This window comes from Misgurnus anguillicaudatus, chromosome 19 (assembly GCF_027580225.2).
Source record: "Misgurnus anguillicaudatus chromosome 19, ASM2758022v2, whole genome shotgun sequence".
NCBI classification, from domain to species: domain Eukaryota; kingdom Metazoa; phylum Chordata; class Actinopteri; order Cypriniformes; family Cobitidae; genus Misgurnus; species Misgurnus anguillicaudatus.
Window position 1 is genome coordinate 45,086,589 of NC_073355.2, and position 21,438 is coordinate 45,108,026.

Sequence of the window (21,438 nt, forward strand, 5' to 3'; positions counted from 1 at the left end):
TATTAGGAGATTTGAGTAGTTTTTACAAACAAACCTTACAAAAAATATTATTGTTGCAGGGGCGTAGCCATCATTTCAAAAGTGGGGGGACGAAATGTCGAGTGTTATACCTGTTTTTTTTTCAGTTAACCCTTGTGACAGGTTTTTTTTTTTTTTGCTTTATATGCTTATGATTATATATGTTAATTAAGATGTGCTTTCTACGTAGCCTACTAATAAACAGCCAACATGCAAGCTAATAAATGAGGAGAAGTTGTTCATTTTACTAATGTGTTACATATTATACATATTTTTTCTACATTTTACTAATTACATTTTTTATGATTGGTCTATATATAATCCTACAAACACTCGTGTATTAATAGACTTTATACAATGTAAAAGAATTGCAATAGGTGTTAAAGAGCACTTATGGTCCGATTCACAATTTTACTCATCCTTTGGTGTGTAAGTGTGCATTACTTCATGTTAACAATATGCAAAAGATATAAACAATGACATAAGTTATCGTCTCCAACGTAAATCTCTTTTCTTGGACTACAACAAACACATGGATTGTAGTCAACAGTTTACTTCCTGGGATCGGAGATGTAGAGAAGACCAACATTGGGTGCTTCTCAATTTTTATTTGTGCATCCTCGTTTCCTTTCCTTGCAAGGACAGAGGAGACAAAGTGTTAAGTGAAATGGCATATCCTCATTCCTCATTCTCTGTATAACGTTGATTCTCGGTTATCAAATTATCAAGTGCATTAAAACTTCCAAATATTTAACAAGAAAAATAAAATTAAATACATATTTGAGTTCATACATGCCATAATTTTTATAGATCAGTGGTCTATATAAATATTAAATATTCTGTATGAAACAAGTCTACATTTACAATAATTTAATGATTAATACCAACATTTAAAGATGTGACATGAAAACGAGAGTATAGTTCCTAGCCATATCTGCCTAGAAAGTTGCATCTTTTAATTTTCCATTGGTACACAATGTACTGTAACTACAAAATAATCAAGTTTTAAATAGGAAAAATATTGAAACTTTATTTTTAGCGTGATGCTAATGGTCTAATCAGGTTCAATGGATTATGCTAAGCTATGCTTAAAGTGCTAGTGCAAGATCAGCTGAATTCCAAAACAGTAAGAATCAAATGTTTAACTCTAGGGGAGCTGGGAAATTAGCATATTTTCAAAAAAATAGAGTGTCCCTTTAAATTGTTAGTATGGTCATGTACTTTTAATATAAGGAAAATTTTATTTACACATTTAATTACAGAAAAAAAAAAAGAAAAAATACTGTATTAGTAATATAGTATTTTCCTGTATAAAACATAATTTTACAGAGTTTTAATTATAATTTTAAATAATGGTAAACCACTGTAAAAAAATTAGATATTTTTTAACATTGAAACAGTGATGCATATTCTTAATGAGTGTTCTGCATATGAAACGGAGAGTTTCCAATTATTACAAGAATTAGGATGAATGGGAGTTGACAATATTTATTTAAAAGTACTGTTAGGAAACGAGTGTAGGCAATCAAGATTACAAGAATCATTATTTAAATACCCAAATAAAACCACAGGAACAATATATATAATCTAGGTTTTAATTTTATTATTATTATCTTATATATCTCTTCCAAATCTGTTCACTCCACACTCCAGCACAGTAGGTGGCGGTAATGCGCCTTTCAGTTGGTTTGCCAAACCGCCATAAAACACCAGAAGAAGAAGATACGCTTGTACTTCATAATCCAGTCCAGTTGGTGGCGGTAAATGCCGCTATAAAAAGTCATTAGAAGAAGAAATGAAAGTTATTTCCGACTGCTTGTGATGCTTGTGTATCTTGTCTGTCTTTATCTCTTGCGTGTTTTATGGAGTGTAGTCTTGGCTCGTTGATAATGAGAGAAAAAATGGATGTACTGTGCTGTAAATCAGTAGGAACTGATCTGTCCATGCTGGATATTGATGATTTCATCACAGAAATCTCTCAGCTGAAGAAAGAGGTGGCGTTACTGGAGTCAAAGCTGAGGTCAAGGGGAGATTTAGGACTGAAACGAGAGGTTTGTATAGCTTAAACATACTTGACATGAATCACTCTGTCTGTTTGACAACATCAAATTCTTTATAATCTTACACTGAGTGTGTGTGTTGTGTTGTCAGGATGTGGATTGGTGTGAATCTTCAGTGTATCTGACTGATGGATGTCTGGATTCAGTGTGGACGAGTAGAGATCAAAGCCGCACACCACAGACACTGCTGGACTCACAGGACTCCGAGCTCCGTCTGACTTTACTCTGTTATACTGAGTCAAAGCCCACAGACACTCAGGACACTACAGTGTATGACAGTAAACAGAGCTTACAGGAGGATCAAACCTCCACAGAGTCTCTGGATTCTGTCAGTAACGCTGGAGAACCGCAGCAGATCCTGAAGATGTGTTCAGTTAAACTCATTGATTGCAGGAACCTCATGATGAAGATTAAAACTGAACCCACAGAAGAGGAAGATCACACTGAGGAAGATGATGGCTTTATTACGTCAGGTATGTATGTCTTCTCAATTATTGTTGTATTTTTGCAACTGTTATGTGAGAACCTGTTTAGATTTCAGTCAAAAACTATTAGGATATCTTGTTGAGCAACAGGCATTTAGGCTTAAAGAACACTTAATCTCATCGTTTTAGCAGTAACAACATAAACAAACGGCTGTCATGGTCCGCACGTAACATCCGGTAAACTCCGCTAAGAATAATAACAACAAAGTTCTTTAAACGTAATTTATTTATATAACAAGCAAAACAAACAACACACAGATTACCTAGGAAACCAAAACATTTGTTATTTTCGACGAGGCATTGTTCAAGAGATCAGTTTAGCAACTAGTCAGACCATTAAAAAAACAAAACCAGAAGTAAAGTTAGGATCCAGACGTGTATCACGTGCGTCCGATAAAACCGTCTATAAGTGTCACTATATAATACAACAAGGATTCGTAAAATCGTAAATATGATGCGGGCCAAACTTTTACCCATATTTTGACCTTTTATATATTTTTTACTTTGACCTATTTTATATATACAAAAGATATACAAAATTAACAAAACAACATAAGTTATATATATATATTATAACTTATGTTTTTGTTACTTTTTGTTATAGGTCATAAATAAAAATAGCTTGACTACGTCAGACTTTGTACTTCCGCTAAATTTTATTACAAAGCATAGCAAATTAGCAGAGGATGGTATTACCAGGCTAAAATAAAACTTCTTGTATCCAGTGTTTTGCCTTTTTAATTACTGAAAACTAATATTTTCTTCTTTCCCAGGTGAAAAAGTAGTACACTTCCATAGTGTACTTAAAGTGCTTTATTTTCGCACACGAATTGTGTACTTGATATACTGGAGATTCATCTTTAGTACCTCTTAAGATCATCTAAGTGTACTTCGCTGTGCTATTTTGAGACACCATTAATATGAATTAAAATGTGCTAAAATGTATTTAAAAAATGTCTTTAGGTACCACTTGTAGTAAACTTGAACCCATCTTTGTAAGAAAGTTGAGTTCAAGTTTAATACACGTGTTTTTTGTCAAGAAATAAAGATGAATTTTTAGTATATTAAGTACAAAATTAGTGTGCGAAAATAAAGCACTTTAAGTTCACTATGGAAGTGTACTACTTTTTCACCTGGGTTACTATTTTAAAAACAATTGCACTTTAACATTTCAAGTAGGGCTGTCATGGTTATGAAATTTGGCTGACGGTTAATTGACTAGGATGTTGTGACGATTACGACGATCAATGTCTATTTTAGGGCTTTGACAATTCATTCTCATAAATTTTTCTTTATGAAATAATTTTCCCACATTGTTGTTTAAATTAAATCTTTTGCAAGGTTTACCTGGCAGCAAATATTAATACACACATAACACGCATTTAAAAGTTATCTGATACTGTCTCGTTTACAAAGGCGCTGCAGCTCCCTCTTGTGTTTTTTTTAAAGAGATGTGCAATCGTGATGAGACGATTATTTAATAATTGTGACAGCCTGAATTTCAAGAACCAAATTTTAATAGTTCAACTATGAACATTACACAAAAATGTGCAAGTGTAAATAATCAACACATGTAGAGCTCTTTTTAACTTACTTTGTTTATAACTGTTTAACTTTTATAAATTGTTACATTTCAAGTATTCACAACATATTGTCCGTCTTATCCTTATGACTAAAACTGCACTTCGTGTTTTCTTTTTTAATATTTTAAAGATATATAGGCTAAACCACCTTTCAATTGTCCATACATCCAGACACGATGGTCGTAGTTCACCCTCTAGTGGCACTTATGTAATGAAATTAAAGTTTAATCGTAGATCCGTGTCAAGGCATGAGCATTTAATCTACGTACAGTATATATTTATACTTATTAATTTAAATTTATCAAATTAAAAACAAATAAAGGAAACCAGCTTATCCACCATTTTTTTAGCCCAGTATTCAATAATGTATGAAAGAAAACCAAATTATATTCGTCCACTTTGTCTGCATATAAAACATCATCTGGGAAATCTCAAAGTAGATTTAAACATCTTGGAACAAACCCACTTTTGCTAAATTTCTCCATGGGATATCAAAAACCTTTAATTTTTTTGAAAGAAAATCAGAAAACGCATCCGAATGATTATCAGCAACTATTATCAGCAAGAGCTATTTATCCCCAGCTTAGTCTAATATACACAAAGGGATCCAAATCTGGTAACCAGGTAATGGCTGATTTTGCAATGAATTAATTTAGTCAAGGAACACAAATATTCCAGATCAAAGTTCAATCTTTACAGCAGAAGTAAGTGCTTTATTGTTGGCTTTAAAATTTATGGAAACGTCTTCACAGAAGAGTTTCTTAATGACTGATTCAAAGTCATGCCTGGATTCACTGAAAAGTATGAGAATTGATCTTCCAGCAATAGTCAAGATCTTTGAATTGTGAAATATCCTCAGAATGAGTCAAATGTCTTATAAAACAAACGATAAATGAATGATACATTAGAAATAAATGGCAATCAGAATGGGATCAATGTCTAAAAAATATGTGAAATAAATCCTGACGTGACATGAGAGAAAAACAGGATTTCTGCTTTGAGAATCGTTGGAATCAAGTCATCTATATAAGATGCAGAATAGGACATTCAAAAATGACAAATCAATTTTTACTCTCAGGAGAAAATCCTCCAAAATGTTCATCTTGTTAGAATTCATTGTCCATTAAACACATTCTTCTGGATTGTATTACATCTGCCCCTGTGAGAAACCTTTTTTATTCTCTTGATACTTTTGAAAATGTTTTTAATCAGGTGAATCCAAAGATTTTTTAGAGGAAATTAATTTTAAACATCTTTTCTAGTCTTACTTTATTTAATTACACTTTATTCTCGCCATGAATATAGCCTTAGGGCCGATTTGCACCGGCTGCGTGGCGTGAGGCGTCTCAGCTGTGTGGCGTGTCGGTTTTTATTTAGGCTCCCATGTTATAGAGCTGCACGATTCTGTAGTAAATGAGAATCACAATTCTTTTGCTTAAATTATCACGATTCTCAAGAACTTTGTTAATTTTAAAGATGTACAACCCCTGAACATTAGTTTTTACAGGTGCAAAGAATTATGCTTCTGAAAGTTTTAGATAAGTGTAGATAATCTTTAAATTCAGTTAATGTTAATTGTAGAGTGATTATGTATTAAAGAAAAAAAATTAAATATACATTTTAAGTAGACATGGATTAACATTACTTTATGTTAATGAGCTATGACGCAGTTCAATGGCAACCAATTGCAAGGCGGAAACATTCGGTGGCAACTAATCGGAAGGAAGAAACCTCCACTTGAGAGGATTCCAGAGAATGCATTCGAGGGTCACGGTACATTGACAGCGTTTTTTGATGCTCTCGCTGGTGGCGTGAACATCCATCGGTTGAATAAATCTACATGCACGCTTAATATTCACGCCCACTAGCTGCTTGGGCCAAAAACAGGAAAACGTAATGTAAGCAGTCAAGTGCAAAGACAGCAAGTGTGGTTATTTGGACGCAGCCAATGAATGTTTCCCCCGTGCTAAAAACCCTTTCGGAAGGGATAAGATCCAGATTAAGATCCTTTTTTTTGTTACTAAAACAACGTCAAGGTTATTGTCAGACGTACCTGCACATAGCTCTGCCTCACTTATTAAGTTTCTGTTTCTATCTGACTAACTTCTTTGCGAATTCAGGCGAAAGCATCCGCTGTACCAGTGGAGCGAAGTAGCGAACACAAGTTTTTTTTTACCTTAAAATAACATTTCCAAAAAAGTTTCAGTGGTTCATCCACTCAAAACAGGGTGAATGGCACTTTCACATTCGCTTTGCAGCCCTCTATCGGCCAAAACCGCACTAAAGAAGTTTCCAACCGTCGGTTTGTGGTCCTGTAGTTCGAGTGAAAACTACAAAAAAGTGCTTTATGGCAGACCTACAGTCCAATCAGAGCCAGCTATGCTGCAGTATTTACGACAGTGGTAATGAACAATTACGCTTCTAACCTGTAGGGGGAGTAAAGAGCAAAAACTCTAGTGTTGCTTTAAGATTGTTTAAGGGGTCGAATCAAGATCACTTTCTTTTAACGATTAAACGTGCAGCTCTACCATGTTAGCAGGTTTGACCGTGCACACCGCCTGCATGACACGCACGTCTCAGACGCGGCTCGAGCCGCGCCGAAAACGCGTGCATGCTAGGAATAGGACCAACTCCTATTTTTTACACCACACGCAAGCATCTTGGAAGCGTCAGGTCAGTTTATCAATAGGAAACATACATGTATACAGAATAGGCTAGCAGCAGCAGCGCCGCGTCAGAAACGCTTCTGGTAAGCAAGGGCATAGAAAACGCCACACAGCTGCCATGTGAAAGACACGCAACAGACGCCACGCAGCCGGTGTGAATCAGCCCGTATGGCGTTTAAAAGAAAAGAAAGAAAATGGAATAAAATTATTTTTATTGCCCATCCTCCCAAGATACCTGGGATTAGTGTTACAAGTACCCAAGGCACATAGTTTTACCATTTTGGCAGCATAAACACAATAAATTAAAGGCGGAGTCCACGATGTTTAAAAAACGCTTTGGAAAAGGAGACGGGCCGACTACCAAAACACACTTATAGCCAATCAGCAGTAAGGAGCGTGTCTATCCGACATCCTTGCCGGGTTGCGTATGTGTGGGGCGGGTCTATCAACAGATGGTCCAGATTCTATTGGGGTAGGGGCGTGTTTGTTTAGGTGATTTCAAATATCAACATTGGCTTTCAAACATCGTGGACTCCGCCTTTAATGTACACTTCGGATCTTACAATGCTTCTCTTTGGTGCTGAATCCTGCAATTGTCAGACTTCCGGTCCTAGTGCAACTGAAACTCAACTGTCATTGGCTCTTCTGTGTTCGATGGTCATGGCTTAGCAATAGGTAATTTCTTCATCCTTCTTTGTGTAAATAAGAGTGTTTGATGTTTCTTTCAGGTGTACAGAGTGAATCATGTTTGGATGAAGAAATTACGTCCTCAACATCAAAAGAGTGTCAGACAGCACAAACTCTTTCCTGCATCACCTTTGGAAAGACATTCAGCTTAGAGAGACATGGGAGAAAACACACAGAACAGAAAGTCTTCACCTGCACCAGATCTGAGATCAGCTTTACTTCAGAACAGCATATAGAGAAGAAGCAGCAGCAGCAGCAGTTTCACTGTGAGCAGTGTGGGAAGATTTGTGCCTCTTCTTCAAATCTAGAGGTTCACATGAGGACACACAATGGTGAAAAGCCTTTCTACTGCACTGAATGTGGAAAATACTTTAGCGCCAAATTCAGTCTTGATGCTCATAAGAGAATTCACACAGGAGAAAAACCATACGAGTGTCCTCACTGCGAGAAGAGATTTAGCCGTAAACGTGTCCTGAAGACACATGTGCTTTTACACACCAATGAGAGACCCCGTCACTTTAGGGATTCAGGTTCAAAAAAATCACACCAGAAACTCTTTAAATGCTTACACTGTGAAAAACGTTTCTGTACAAAAACTGAGCAGATAATCCATGAGAGAGTCCATACCGGAGAGAAACCTTATCACTGTAGTGTTTGTGGAAACAGCTTTAGTCAACTGTCAAACTTTGTAAGGCATCAGAGAACTCATACAGGTGAAAAACCTTTCAAATGCTCTTGGTGTGACAAGACGTTTGCTCAGTCATCTCACTTCAAAACCCACCAGAGAGTTCATACTGGAGAGAAACCTTATCACTGTACTGTCTGTGGAAAGAGCTTTAATCAACTTGCAAACTTTACATTGCACCAGAGAACTCATACAGGTGAAAAACCTTTCAAATGCTCTCTGTGTGACAAGACGTTTGCTCATTCAGGTCACCTAAAATCCCATCAGAGAGTTCATACGGTAGGGTAACTTTACGTCCGCTTTATCCGTGGCGAGAGATTCTCTTATTCTGGAAATCTTCAGAGACATCAGAAGAAATACCCAACTAGCCAAAATACGTGAATGTTACTTGATGTCAACGTTACGTGATGACCAAACTTATGTCGCCACATCGAGTTTCGTTGTGAGTGAACTGAAAAGTGATATTCCTGGATTTGTCACGTTATCCAAGCAAACACAGAACGTTCCCCTAAAGTTATCTTTTTGGTTATCCTTTTGGTTATCCTTTTGGCAACCAAATAGTAATATTCCGGGAATGTTTTTTTTAAGGTTTTATTTTTGCCACCATAAAATATTTAAAGTGTTTTTAACGAGTTATTAAAAATTATACAGAACGTTCTCTAATGGTAATTTTTTCGAACCATAAAATAAAGTGCTCATCGTTGCAGGGTGGTTATTTTTAAAATAACCTAAATATAACTTATACAGAACGTTCTCTAATGGTTGTTTTTTGGTAATTTTTTGGAACCCTAAAATTAAGTTCTGATAATGTTGCAGGGTGGTTATTTTTTGAATGAAGTTCTTAACGCAAGTTCAGGAGGAGCCTAAACATTCAGTCCTTTCAATTATTCTGAGAGCCTATTTAAGCAAGTCAGTCTTCACGCCTACCAGTGACTATTCATCCGGCATTGGGCCTGCCCTTTTCCGGAACAATGTCCCGCCAAGTTCAAGACAAACTTCTTCTCTTCACCTCCGATGAAGATTTTCCATACAACGCAGATTTGTCTTCAGCGGTCAGCCCATCTCCAGAACCCTTTAACCCTAATCTCGCTTCCTCGCAGAGCTCCGGGGAAAGAGGACACCCTTCTCAACGTCCTCCTGCCATTTCACCTAAATGCTGCTGTTTAAATCCACCTCCAGTGAGGTGTCCTTGAACCTCTCCTTCTGCGACTCCACCCGGACCATCTTCAACTCTTGCAATAACAAAATGGACTGTAAACAGGTTGTGGCACGCCCCGCGACCGTCAACATTGAATTCTCTAGAAGGATGTCAAAAGCCCAACTTTACAAGCTTTACCTCAGTGCTCAAACCGGCCAGAGCCCAGTAGATGCTCCCCTGACATATTCCAAAAAAGCTCCCGGACGCCCTTGTAATAATCCGCAGTACTTTCCAGCAAACCCAAGGCCTTCACCAGCCTCAAGCACATCGAGGGCTTCCCCTCCGAGCCTGCAGCACTTGCCCCAGTTCAACCCCTATTGGGCCGTTCCACTTCTTACACCCTTCTCACAGCCGTTCCCTTAGCAATGGCTGCTCACGCCGTCACCATGGACCCTCCACCCATCTCCAACTCACTTCGCTCTCCAATCCTTTCAAGTACGGGTGTGGACCTGGCCTTTCTCCCTTTCCAAAAAAAGACACTTTCTACTCCGCCCAGGTCCTGCAAATATTTGAGCAGCTTCTCTGCATCCACCAGCCGCCAGGTCTGCATCAACTTTAATGATTTTTGCTGTTCCATGCAAAGATGCCGCTATTTGCATGTGTTTAATTTTTGGGGCGGTGTGCACGCCTGTCCTGTTTGCCCAGTTTTCAAATCCTCTGCAAAAATCAATAAAGATCTTAAAAGAAATATCTATCTTCTCCCATCAATGTCTCTGCTCTTGCACACGAACTACAACTTCATCCCAACAAACAATTCGCTAATTTCCTTCTTACAGGTTCACAGCAAGGTTCTGATCCTGGTCTCCAAATCATACCCGACACAACCTTTAGCTGTAATAATTTGCAAATCTACCTGGTCAGACCCAGACTCCGTAGACTCCCTCCTGCAAAAAGATGATGATGCTAAATTTATGATTGGCCCTTTTAATCCCCCCCCATTCCACATCTATCGCATTAACCCCATCGGCATAGCAACAAGGGAATTCTCCGGTAAAAAGCGCATCTCATTCACCTACTAGACGATTTTCTTCTAGTCTCCCCCAAAACCTGCTCACCTTTCCTTTGCTTTCTGACTTTTCTCAAAGTTAGGGGTCCTAGTCGCCTCCGAAACACACAAAGGCCCGGCACCTCACTGGAATTTCTCGGAATTACTCTCAACTACGTTAAATGTCAGGCTTCCCTGCATTAAGACAAGATCGACTGAATAATAAACATAATTCAAAATCTCACTCCTGCGCAGCAAATTTCCAAATGTGACCACCTTTCTTTACTCGGTTACCCCAACTTCGCTATGAGAATTGTGCCTCAAGGCCGCCCCTTTAGGGTGGCCATTCATGCCAGTTCCGCCGGACACGTCTCGAACAGGTTTTCGGGTTCGTTCTCCGGAAGTTGCATTGGTCGACTGCATACGTTATCAAGGTTTAATATTTCGGGTTCAATTTCAGAAAAGCAACAGTTACATTTTAAGGTAAGAATGAAACTACAATGATTGTATGTCTTAAAATAAATAAATCTTAATTTTCTAATGTGTTTTAACTGAAATGTGAGAACCTCGATGACGTATGCGGTCGAGCAACGCGACTTCCGGAGAACGCATGGTCACCCTACTCCCCTTACTATTCCAGCTGTGTAAAGCCCGGGATACACTGCACAATTATTGGCTGTCCCAGATGAAAGATTGCCATCGTAAAACAATCGGCGCGATTTCTGTGATCGTGGCTCTTCATCTGTGATCCTCTGACGTACAATATGAGAGGTTTCGAAGAGGGCCGTTTTCCCGGTCTTGCGTCCAAAAATAACCTAGGATAGTTTTCTGACAGTGTCAGAAATTTGGCATGATCACCGCACAGTGTGTTTGCTGCAATGACCTGCGTACTGGTATTTGTTTACCACGAGCGCATGCTGGTGACGTTGCGCAACGTGGCGCTGCCGCCGAAGCTTTGTGTCATCATCGTACAGTCTACGTGCCTGTCGTACCCGAGTTTAAACTGTCCATGTCGCACAGTGTGATAAGGTAATGATCTTAGGAGGGCAAAAATCCTGCAGTGTATTCCGGGCTTTAATCTCAAAGAATTTATTAAAGTGTGGTTGTTAAATTTAAAGACACCACTGTTGAACATCTTGCTGTAAAGTACAAAAAATTAGTTATATACAGTGATAAAATTAGTGTGTGTGTATGTTTGATGTGCAGTGCATCCTGTTGATGAGAAAGCTCTGCGAAAGCAAAGGTACTCCGTATTCTTTCAAAAGGCTATTCTGTAACACCAATCAGTCCTCGCAGCGACGGGCGTAATTTGGATTTGGTTCATTAGTTGTTATATATCAATAAAGATCAATTGTTTGGTTGAAATTATTGCTAGGGACAATTCAGTGTTCCCCTAAATATTGGTAGGGACATGTACCTAGTGTCCCTACCCAAAGCGACACCCTTGCTCGCAGCACTAAAAACAAACCGCATGTCGATGGATCTGACTGACTGATTTTAACACATTAATGATAAATGAATGAATCGCATGCATGAACACTAACAGCCCTACTGTAGTTTTATCATTAAATAAAGTTCTAAACAGGAGGACGGAACATTCAGTCCTGTCTCTGCGCTGTTCCAATGACAATTTTGACGAAATTCATCTCCTCCTTCACGGCTCTTTTTTCCTTCGTGCATTTCAGAACTTAGGGCTCGAAATGAGCCTTGGGTGCAAGCTCCTTTCGAAGGTGGCAAGCCAAGTTTGTTTACCATTTAATGTTAAGACCAAATAAGGTGAACTCGTGAATTTACATTTTATTCAGTGATTTCTCCAAATAGTCTGGAGCTTGCATACTACACATTGAGAACCACTGATCTATAGGATATTGAGACCTAAAACTTCACAGGCACATTCTAGGGACACGTGAGACTAATATTACATCTTGAAAAAATTGCCATATTAGGTAACCTTTAAAACCAACATTTACCTCAGTGTTACCTGGCACAAACTGACCTCACTTTGTCGACTTCAGAGGACAACAAATATAAAACTATATCAAAATGTGTATCAAATGAGTGCTCCCAATACAATTGTCAATGCTTGATTATTTGCACACTATAATCTAACATAATTTTTTCTAGTTTTAGTTGTGTTTGGGATGTGGAAATGTCGTAAAAAACACTTTGCATTACAGATGTATTGTAATTGTCAAAACATTTGATAACATATTTTCAGTACTTTAAATTTTTGGAAAGTAATTGGTCTAAAGAAACTGGTAAAAATCAAAGAGTTTCTCTATTAGAATAATTATAAAAAAATATTTTTATTTTTTAGGCTTACCAACACAACATATAAGCAAACTTTCAAAGCCACACAGGTTATCGTTTTGGTGAAGGTCTAAGGATGATTTGAATGGAAAGTGTACACATTACATTTTTTTACATGCACACTGTAACGTGAGACAACATGTAGACGAGGACAACAGAGTTCTGTTTTGGAACCCATTCAGCCAGCCGATCTCCGGGTCTAGCTCTAGCACTTTTAGCATATAGCATAATTCATTGTATCTGATTAGACCATTAGCATCATGCTCAAAAGTGACAAAAAAGTTTTTATATTTTTCCTATTTAAAACTTGACTCTTCTGTACTTACATTGTGTACTAAGACCGACAGAAAATTAAAAGTTGAAATTTTCTCAGCCGATATTCTGGCGTAATAATCAAGGGCTTTGCTGCACAAATATATTACGCAGTGCCGAAAATGGTCCCCAGATATTAAAGTTACCGAAGGTACTATTTTCGTGTGCTGCGTAATGTCATTGCGCCTGCTGCCACCATGTTACGGCAGCAAAGTTCTTGATTATTGAATGAAACTCAAATGCTTAACTCTAGGGGAGCTGAAAAAAGATCCTATTTTCAAAAAAGGGGAGTGTCCCTTTAATAACAAATGACGCTGAACACATACAGCTACACAAAGACTAGAACTGACAAAGGATGATATTGAGGAAGGGGAATATACACACATGATGACGGGTGAACACAGGTAATAATGATAAAACGATGATAATGAACACAATTATAACAATGAACATGACAAAGACTAAACTGTCACACACACATTTATTTCTAATCCTATATGTAATAAAACCCTGACAATGGCTCCATTATGGTTTCTTTTCAAAACATTGAGGAACGCTGTTGCGTTGTAAAATGTTTGCAGCATCAAAATACAGTTAGGCATTTAGACAGAGTCAGTTACGTAAACCTCATGCCTAAATATATACAAAAAAATACATTTATAGAAAAATCAAGCTGTCATTTTACGTGCTCTTTGGTGTCCCCTAGCAAAGCTTTAGTTCGCCCGGCTCTATCATAGTGCACATAGTGTCCAAATACTTTTGTTGCCATCGTGTACAGATTGACACCCTACTGCTGTTGTGTTGCAAATCTTTGCTGGCTCCTCCTCCTCCATGTTTTGGACCAAATCATTTCCTGGCATGAATACTCATCTGTTCAGTCTGAAGACTCACTACAGCTGTGTGTAAATCTCTTTTGCTATGGCTTTAGTGGAAACACTTCTCCTGAATGTCTCCAGCACAGGAGCTTTACTCGCTGCTCTTCTGCTGCTTTTGGTTATTTATTACTGGCTCAGGTCTCCAGAAGATGACCAAGAACCTCCAGGACCCAAACCACTGCCACTTGTGGGAAACCTGCACATTCTGGACCTTAAACAACTTCATGTGAGCCTCTGGAATGTGAGTACGCTTTAAATTTTATAGATTTTCCAAATCTTTCCCTAGTTTAATCCACAGTTACAGCATTTTTAAATGCTTTCACTTAGGTCTTCCAGTTTTAACAATCGGAAGTGGCATACAAAGATTTGTTCATAAAGCAGCACCTGTTCAAAAGTAATCTGATTGGATTTTACAGATCGATTAGATACATTTTAAAACTGGTTGGTCTAAAGAAGAAAAAGATTCTGAATTTCGATAACAAAATCCAATCTAGGTTTTGATCTGGATCAAATTGTCAGTCTGTATTGTTGAAAAAGACTGGGATACATTTGATCCAAAATTATTATACATAATAAGAATTTATTATTGTTATTAATATATCATTACACACATGTATTTTAATTTTTTGGTAAAATATAGCTCTTTTATTAAAGTATTTAAAACGTGGGTCTTCAACATGGGGCCAGGAGCACAAGATGGAGTCAGGAGCACTTTGGGGGTCCATGGTGGTATTACCATGCTTATATATATATATATATAATAGTATGTTAAATGTAACCACATAACAAAGTATTTTTGATAGATGTACTGGGGGTCCTCCATTGAGTGGTCCTTAGACCTCAGATTTAAAGTATAACATTGGGGGACCTTCCAGTCAATTAAAAAAGTCAATATAAATAATCCCTTTTAATCCCCAGTTGTAACTAACAAAATTATGCTTAATTTTGACAAAAAAAATATATTTAATTTATATTGATCCAGATTAAACATTTTGAACAACTGGGCCCTGGGTTTGGGGGGGGGGCATGGATCAAGATTGAAAGAATACAAAAAATGTTGTTACTTATTTGTCACAGGTGCATGATTTTCAAACATTCCTAATGAATCACAAAGGTACATTTTGTGCAGAAACAAAATTAAACATTCATCAATACATGAAATAGCACACTTTTAATTTGGAGGTTTGAAGAATAGATGGATATCTGTTAACATTTAAACTGTTTTCCTTGCTCTTGTTTCAGTTATCCAAGAAATATGGGTCAGTGTTCAAAGTTCATCTTGGACCCAAAAAGATTGTGGTTTTGTCCGGATTCAAGACGGTTAAACAAGCACTGGTGAACCAGGCTGAAGAATTTGGGGAAAGAGACATCATGCCCATATTCCAAGACATCAATAAAAGACACGGTAACACGTCACTTTAGCCGTCAGTTACAGTATACACATTCTTTTTATTTATTTTGATTGATTTGTTTGTGTTTTGTTGGTCCATTTTTGAAAAATGTATATTTACTTTTCTGACAGAAGTCCTCTCCCTCTCTTTGTCGCTCGCTCTCTCATCCTTCCTCTGTGTGTGCAGGGAGAGAAAATGCATATTCGCCTATTTCTGAATTTAGACTGTTGCATTAAAGGGATAGTTCACCAAAAAGTGAAAAGTCTATCATCATTTACTCACTCTCATGTTGTTACAAACCTGTATTAATTTCTTTGTTCTGTTGAAGAAAAAGGAAGATATTTTGAGAAATGTTTGTAACCATACCATTCATGAGCCACATTTACTTCCAGAATATTCTTATTAATGATCTTGTCATGACTGGCGGATCATTCCGCAGATGAGAAACCAGAGAAGATACGTGGTAGTGAAGCGAGTAACCCAGTGATGGTTTTAAAGGCCAGGAGCAGAGCTTTGAATTTGATGCAAGCTGCTATCGGAAGCCAGTGTAACCAGACAGATGGCGCTTTTCCATTGCATAGTACCCCACCGTTTGGGTCGGGTCAGCTTACTTTTGTGGGCTTTTCCACTGGATGCAGTAGGTAGTACCCAATACTTTTTTAGTAAAATCTCGGTTGGGGTTCCAAGCAAGCTGAGCTGATACTAAAACGTGACAACACTGTAGATCACTGACTGGACTGAGAAAATCGTGACCAGTGATTAGCTTTACCTTCGAGCAAATGTCTTGAGCAAACCTGTTGTCATCTGTGCTTTGATGTAAGTTCCCAAACTCCCTTTTAGCTGTAAAAAACACCCACAGGCTAAGAATCAAGAACACCACACCTGTGTTTTCCAGGCTTGCGGTTTGTGGCGGCATATTCACGAAGCGCAGGTCGCATGCACGCTATTTTTGCAACGTATGAGGCTCAGTGGAGCACATCGACTTACGCCACGGGTGTTTGTACAAAAACTGTCATGTGATATAGAGGTAGTGACAAATACGTTGTGCAAACATCTATTTGTGGTGATTAATTTTGATTTTGTGGCGGACTGAGAAATAAATGAATGTGTGGGAATGTATAGCATTCCAACGACGCTATCACATGTGTGATGTTATGGCAGTAGGCAGCGCAAATATAACGACCCGCCTATAATCCCTCACTCTCCTGAAGTGATACTAGGCCGTTTCTCAATATGCGTTCTTGGCTTTACTTTTGTTCTTGTGGACTTGTGAAACGTCATCAGTCGCGGACCAAGTACTGTTCCAAATCAAAGTTCACATCAAGCCCAAATTCACATAAAATCCATGGATGTCTTCTTGATCCACCCATTTGATCAAGGATGCATCAGAGGAGACTTGTGTGGACTTATGACAGCAAAGTTTCCCAGAATGCATTTCGCACCAGGAGTTCGTTCTTCCGAGTCTGAAATTGCAAGTTTGAACTACGAAGGACACAAGTCCGAGTTTGGCGTACATGGTATTGAGAAACGGCTCTAAACTCGATGGAAAAGCTAACCAAGCCAAAGTGAAGTGACCTGACCCATGGGGTACTATGCAACGGAAACGCGCCAAAAGAGGGGAGTGACATGCATTCTTTTTGGCTCATTGAATACCACTCTTGCTGCTGCATTCTGGATCATCTGTAGGGATTTGGTTGTGCAGGCTGGGAGTCCGGCCAGTAATGCATTGCAATAGCACATTCTGGACAGGACAAGAGCCTGAACTAGGACTTGTGCAGCATGCTCAGATAGGAATGCTCTAATTTTCCTAATGTTGTAGAGGATGAATCTACAAGAGCGGGTGGTGCTGGCAACATGCTCCGTGAAGTTAAGCTGATCATCAATAATCAGTGTTGGGGAAAGTTACTTTTAAAAGTAATGCATTACAATATTAAGTTACTCCCCCAAAAAGTAACTAATTGCGTTACTTAGTTACTTTTCATGGAAAGTAATGCTTACGCTACTTTTAAGTTACTTTTGCGTTACTTTTTCTGACTGAAACTGTTCACGCATAGAGTGTGCAATTCTACGTTAATACGTTCATTTTACATCTAATTAATTCAACTGAAAAGTAGCTCGCATTACTTAAAAAAAGTCTCAAATATTAATGTGTACATTTACAAAGTAATGCGAATAAAAGTAATATTATTATGTAATGCACGTTACTTGTAATGTGTTACCCCAACACTGTCAACGACCACTCCCAATTTTCTGGCTGTCCTGGAAGGTGTAATGGTCGAAGAACCTAGCTGAACGGAAAGATTGTGTCTTTGAAAGATTCAACTGGAGCCGGTGATCCTTCATCCAGAGGGAGATGTCACTCAGGCATGTTGAGATGCGGGCAGAAACCGTAGGATTGTCAGGCAGGAATGTCAAGTGGAGTTGAGTGTCATCTTCATAGCAGTGTCAGGAAAGCCATGTTTTCAAATGACAGAAACCATGGATGTCATGTATATCGAAAAGAGCAGTGGTCCAAGCACTGAGCCTTGAGGTACCCCGCTATTGAGACGTTGAGTTTCAGAGACATCACCTATCCAGGATACCCTAAATGACCTACCTGAGAGGTAAGAGTTGAACCGTAGCAGTGCCGTAACAGAGACACCCATAACCTTGAGGGTCGAAATGAGGATGTGGTTATTGACAGTGTTAAAAGCGGCAGATAGATCCAGTTGGATCAGTACAGATGATTTGGAGGTTGACATTGGCTGCCTTAGGGCTTCAATGACTGAGAGCAGTGCAGTCGTGGTGAAGTGACCACTCTTGAATCCATACTGGTTGCTGTCCAGGAGGTTATTTGTGTGAAGGAGGAGAGCTGGTTAAAAACCGCCAACGTGCGTTTGCGACACGCTGTATGCGGATAAACCAATCACAACAAACTGGGCCAACTGGCTAATTAGAGCAGAGAAGGCTCACAGAAAGGAGGGACTTAGACACACCAAATCGTTGAACTGCTTCAAATGAACCTTTTCAGCATTCTGAGAAATGAGGTGATGTATATTTTCAGAAAATAAACAAACAAATTAACAACATTTTCCTGCAGGAATCCTTTTTGCAAATGGTGACAATTGGAAAACCATGAGAAGATTTGCTCTCTCAACTCTTAAAGACTTTGGAATGGGAAAGAAACTGAGTGAAGAGAAAATTATTCAGGAGACCCGATATCTGCGGGAAGTTTTTGAGACCTACCAAGGTATGGTTCATAAAAACCTTTTTAGGTGCTGTATGTATAACAAAATTTAATCTCTGTTTCTGTATCTCTTCCAGGAAATCCCTTTGATACAACACAACCTTTAAATTATGCTGTTTCCAACATCATCTCAGCTATTGTTTATGGAAATCGATTCGAATATGACGACCCAAAGTTTAAAGAAATGGTTAACAAGGCAAACCAGAACATCCTAAGGATCGGCTCTGCTGTCATACAGGTTCCCATTTTAAAATCTTTTCTGATAATTCAGATACATTTGCTATTTATATGTGCACTTTTTAGAACTCTTTTCTTTCCAAATTGTATAATTTGCAATATTTTTTCATAAATCTTTGTATGTACTGATTATTTATCCTTATGTCTAGAGATGTAACGATTACCAGTTTAATATTTAACCTTAATGAAAATTTTGGTTAGTATTACTACGTCATTTTTTTTATTTACAGTTTAACCATGCTAGTGTCACGGCTCGAAAACCCTTGTCCACCATCAACCAATTTAAGCAATAACATGAGATAAACACATTCTCATGTCTGCTCCTTTACTGACTGAATGTTCATATTTAGGGACATCGAGTTGTACTGACACATGTTTACTTAATATTTCTTTAGACAGATCCATCTTTTTTCTTTATTTATCTTTGTGTTTATTAGAGGACTGACAACAACATACAACCATGTTTAGCACTTTCAACAGTGTTTTATGTAATTTCAAAGGGCTTCCGGTGAAATGTATGTACACCTCTGCATGTGGGTATGGGAAGCTTTTGAAATAGGGGAAGGCCAAATCCAGGCTTAAATCTCCAAAATAGCCTCAGAGTGCAACCCGCTAAGTTACATTTGGGGAACACGCCTAAAAAATATATACCTGTTATTGAGAACATGCAGCCCTGATGTTTATGTCATACTTTACTGACCTACAGATCTACAACATGTTTCCAGTTCTTGGGCCTTGGCTGGAGACCCGAAGACTGCTAATGGAAAGTATGGAAAGCAACATTTCTGAAATGCAGGTGCTGGTGGATCGCTTACGGGAGACCTTTAACCCTCTCGACTGCAGAGGATTAGTCGATGCCTTCCTCATCCAAAAACAAAGCTTAGAGGTAGAATATTATGAATGTATGCATCAGATGTGTGTGGTTTTTGACTTATATTAACTTTAATTCTCAACCTACATAATAATAAAGCATGCTTTCTGTGCCTTTAACAGCAATCTGGAGAAAATGATTCACAATTTAATGATCTGAACCTGCTCATGACTGTGGCCAACCTGTTTGTTGCCGGTACTGACACCACCGGTACAACGCTACGCTGGGGTTTACTGCTCATGGCCAAATATCCTCACATACACGGTCATACTGTATTTCTTCTGTCTTTAATGAAATGTTGTAAAAGGTCTCATTGATATGAAATGTTTTCTGTGTGATCTTCTGGGTCATAGATCGTGTTCATGAGGAAATTGATAGGGTGCTTGATGGACGTGAACCGGTTACAGAGGACAGGAAGAATTTACCTTACACAGACGCTGTGATCCATGAAATCCAGAGACTGGCGAATATAGTGCCCTTGGATCTGCCACATAAAACCAGCTGTGATGTCAACTTCAATGGATATTTCATTAAGAAGGTCCGTCTTGATCAAATTAGAAATTATTCACACTTTATAGTCTGTTGTTTAAGTCAACTTATCCAAAGTATCTATCAGTAATGTTTTTAAAATATGTTCTAAAATTTAGGGGACAAGTGTTTTGCCACTGCTGACGTCTGTTTTTAGGGATGAGAATGAGTGGGAGACGCCCAACACTTTCAACCCTGAACACTTCCTCAATGAGAACGGTCAGCTGATCAAACGTGATGCCTTTATGCCCTTCTCTGCAGGTAATAAACTTTCCCATTCTCATCAAATTCAATCTGAATTAAATGTGTTAAAGTTGTTTTAACACTTTTAACAGTAGAGTTCTGGTGGGAATAGCGTAGTCATGTTATGTATGTCATTTCAAACACAATCCCACAAACACATTTCTTTTCTCTCAGGTCGCAGGATGTGTTTAGGAGAGGGTTTGGCCAGGATGGAGCTCTTTCTTTTCTTCACTTCTCTTCTTCAGTGTTTTCACTTTACTCCTCCACCTGGAGTCTCTGAAGATGAATTGGATCTCACTGCAGTTGGGGGTATCATCTTGAACCCCTCACCACACAAACTGTGTGCAGTCAGTAGGGCAGAAAAACACAACCACAATCCATAAGTCAAAGTTGGTATCTTTCAATAGCAGGGGACTATTTTCGGGCACTGTGTAATATCATTGTGCCTGCTGCAGCCATGTTACGGCAGCAAAGTCCTTGATTATTACGCCAGAATGAGAGTATAGTTCGTAGCCATATCGGCCTAGAAAATCGCATCTTTTAATTTTCCGTCGATCTTAGTACATGATGAAACTACAGAAGAGTCAAGTTTTAAATAGGAAAAATATTGAAACTCTTGTTTTTTTTTTGAGCGCGATGCTCATGGTCTAATCAGATTCAATAAATTTGTGCTAAGCTATGCTAAAAGTGCTAGCGCCAGACCTGGAGATCAGCTGAATGGATTTCAAAACGGTAAAAATCAAATGTTTAACTCTAGGGGAGCTGGAAAATGAGCATATTTTCCAAAAAAGTGGAGTTTCCATTTAAACCTTTGAAAAATAAGGCTACTAATTCTTATGTTTTTTGGCATAAAAGAAAAATCTGTAATTTTGACAAATACAATGTATTGTTAGCTATTGCTACAAATATACCTGTGCATCTTATGTCTGGTTTTGTGGCCCAGGGTCACATATGTGATTATGATCAAATGCATGAAGATGTGTTTAATGTGCAGTACCATCAATACCACACACTAGTACTGTCATTGTTGTTTTATGTTGCACTTCTTCAATAAACAGAAAAAAAATACAGAGAAAAC

General features: G+C 38.3%; 2 protein-coding genes across 2 annotated transcripts; both read left to right on the forward strand.

Annotated features, from left to right (window-relative positions):
* Positions 1–1,803: 1,803 nt before the first annotated feature.
* LOC129422014 (uncharacterized) lies at positions 1,804–11,472 on the forward strand. Its single transcript, XM_055177682.2, has 3 exons — positions 1,804–2,069; positions 2,170–2,551; positions 7,541–11,472. Exons 1-3 carry the CDS (start codon positions 1,881–1,883, stop codon positions 8,470–8,472), a joined length of 1,503 nt encoding a protein of 500 aa, XP_055033657.2. The 5' UTR covers positions 1,804–1,880; the 3' UTR covers positions 8,473–11,472.
* Positions 11,473–13,100: 1,628 nt separating this feature from the next.
* Positions 13,101–21,420, forward strand: LOC141349068 (cytochrome P450 2K1-like). The gene is made up of 9 exons (XM_073857758.1): positions 13,101–14,105; positions 15,107–15,269; positions 18,335–18,484; positions 18,559–18,719; positions 19,425–19,604; positions 19,712–19,853; positions 19,943–20,127; positions 20,237–20,378; positions 20,535–21,420. The coding sequence occupies exons 1-9, from the start codon at positions 13,908–13,910 to the stop codon at positions 20,741–20,743; spliced, it is 1,530 nt and encodes a 509-aa protein (XP_073713859.1). The 5' UTR covers positions 13,101–13,907; the 3' UTR covers positions 20,744–21,420.
* Positions 21,421–21,438: the final 18 nt, after the last annotated feature.

Excerpts from the sequence above, each read along its gene's own strand:
- LOC129422014 (XM_055177682.2), top strand. The coding sequence starts at position 1,881 with ATGGAGTGTAGTCTTGGCTCGTTGATAATGAGAGAAAAAATGGATGTA. Across the intron at positions 2,070-2,169 it reads ATTTAGGACTGAAACGAGAG|GATGTGGATTGGTGTGAATC; the intron begins GTTTGTATAGCT and ends TTGTGTTGTCAG. Across the intron at positions 2,552-7,540 it reads TGATGGCTTTATTACGTCAG|GTGTACAGAGTGAATCATGT; the intron begins GTATGTATGTCT and ends TGTTTCTTTCAG.
- LOC141349068 (XM_073857758.1), top strand. The coding sequence starts at position 13,908 with ATGGCTTTAGTGGAAACACTTCTCCTGAATGTCTCCAGCACAGGAGCT. Across the intron at positions 15,270-18,334 it reads AGACATCAATAAAAGACACG|GAATCCTTTTTGCAAATGGT; the intron begins GTAACACGTCAC and ends ATTTTCCTGCAG. Across the intron at positions 20,128-20,236 it reads ATGGATATTTCATTAAGAAG|GGGACAAGTGTTTTGCCACT; the intron begins GTCCGTCTTGAT and ends TCTAAAATTTAG.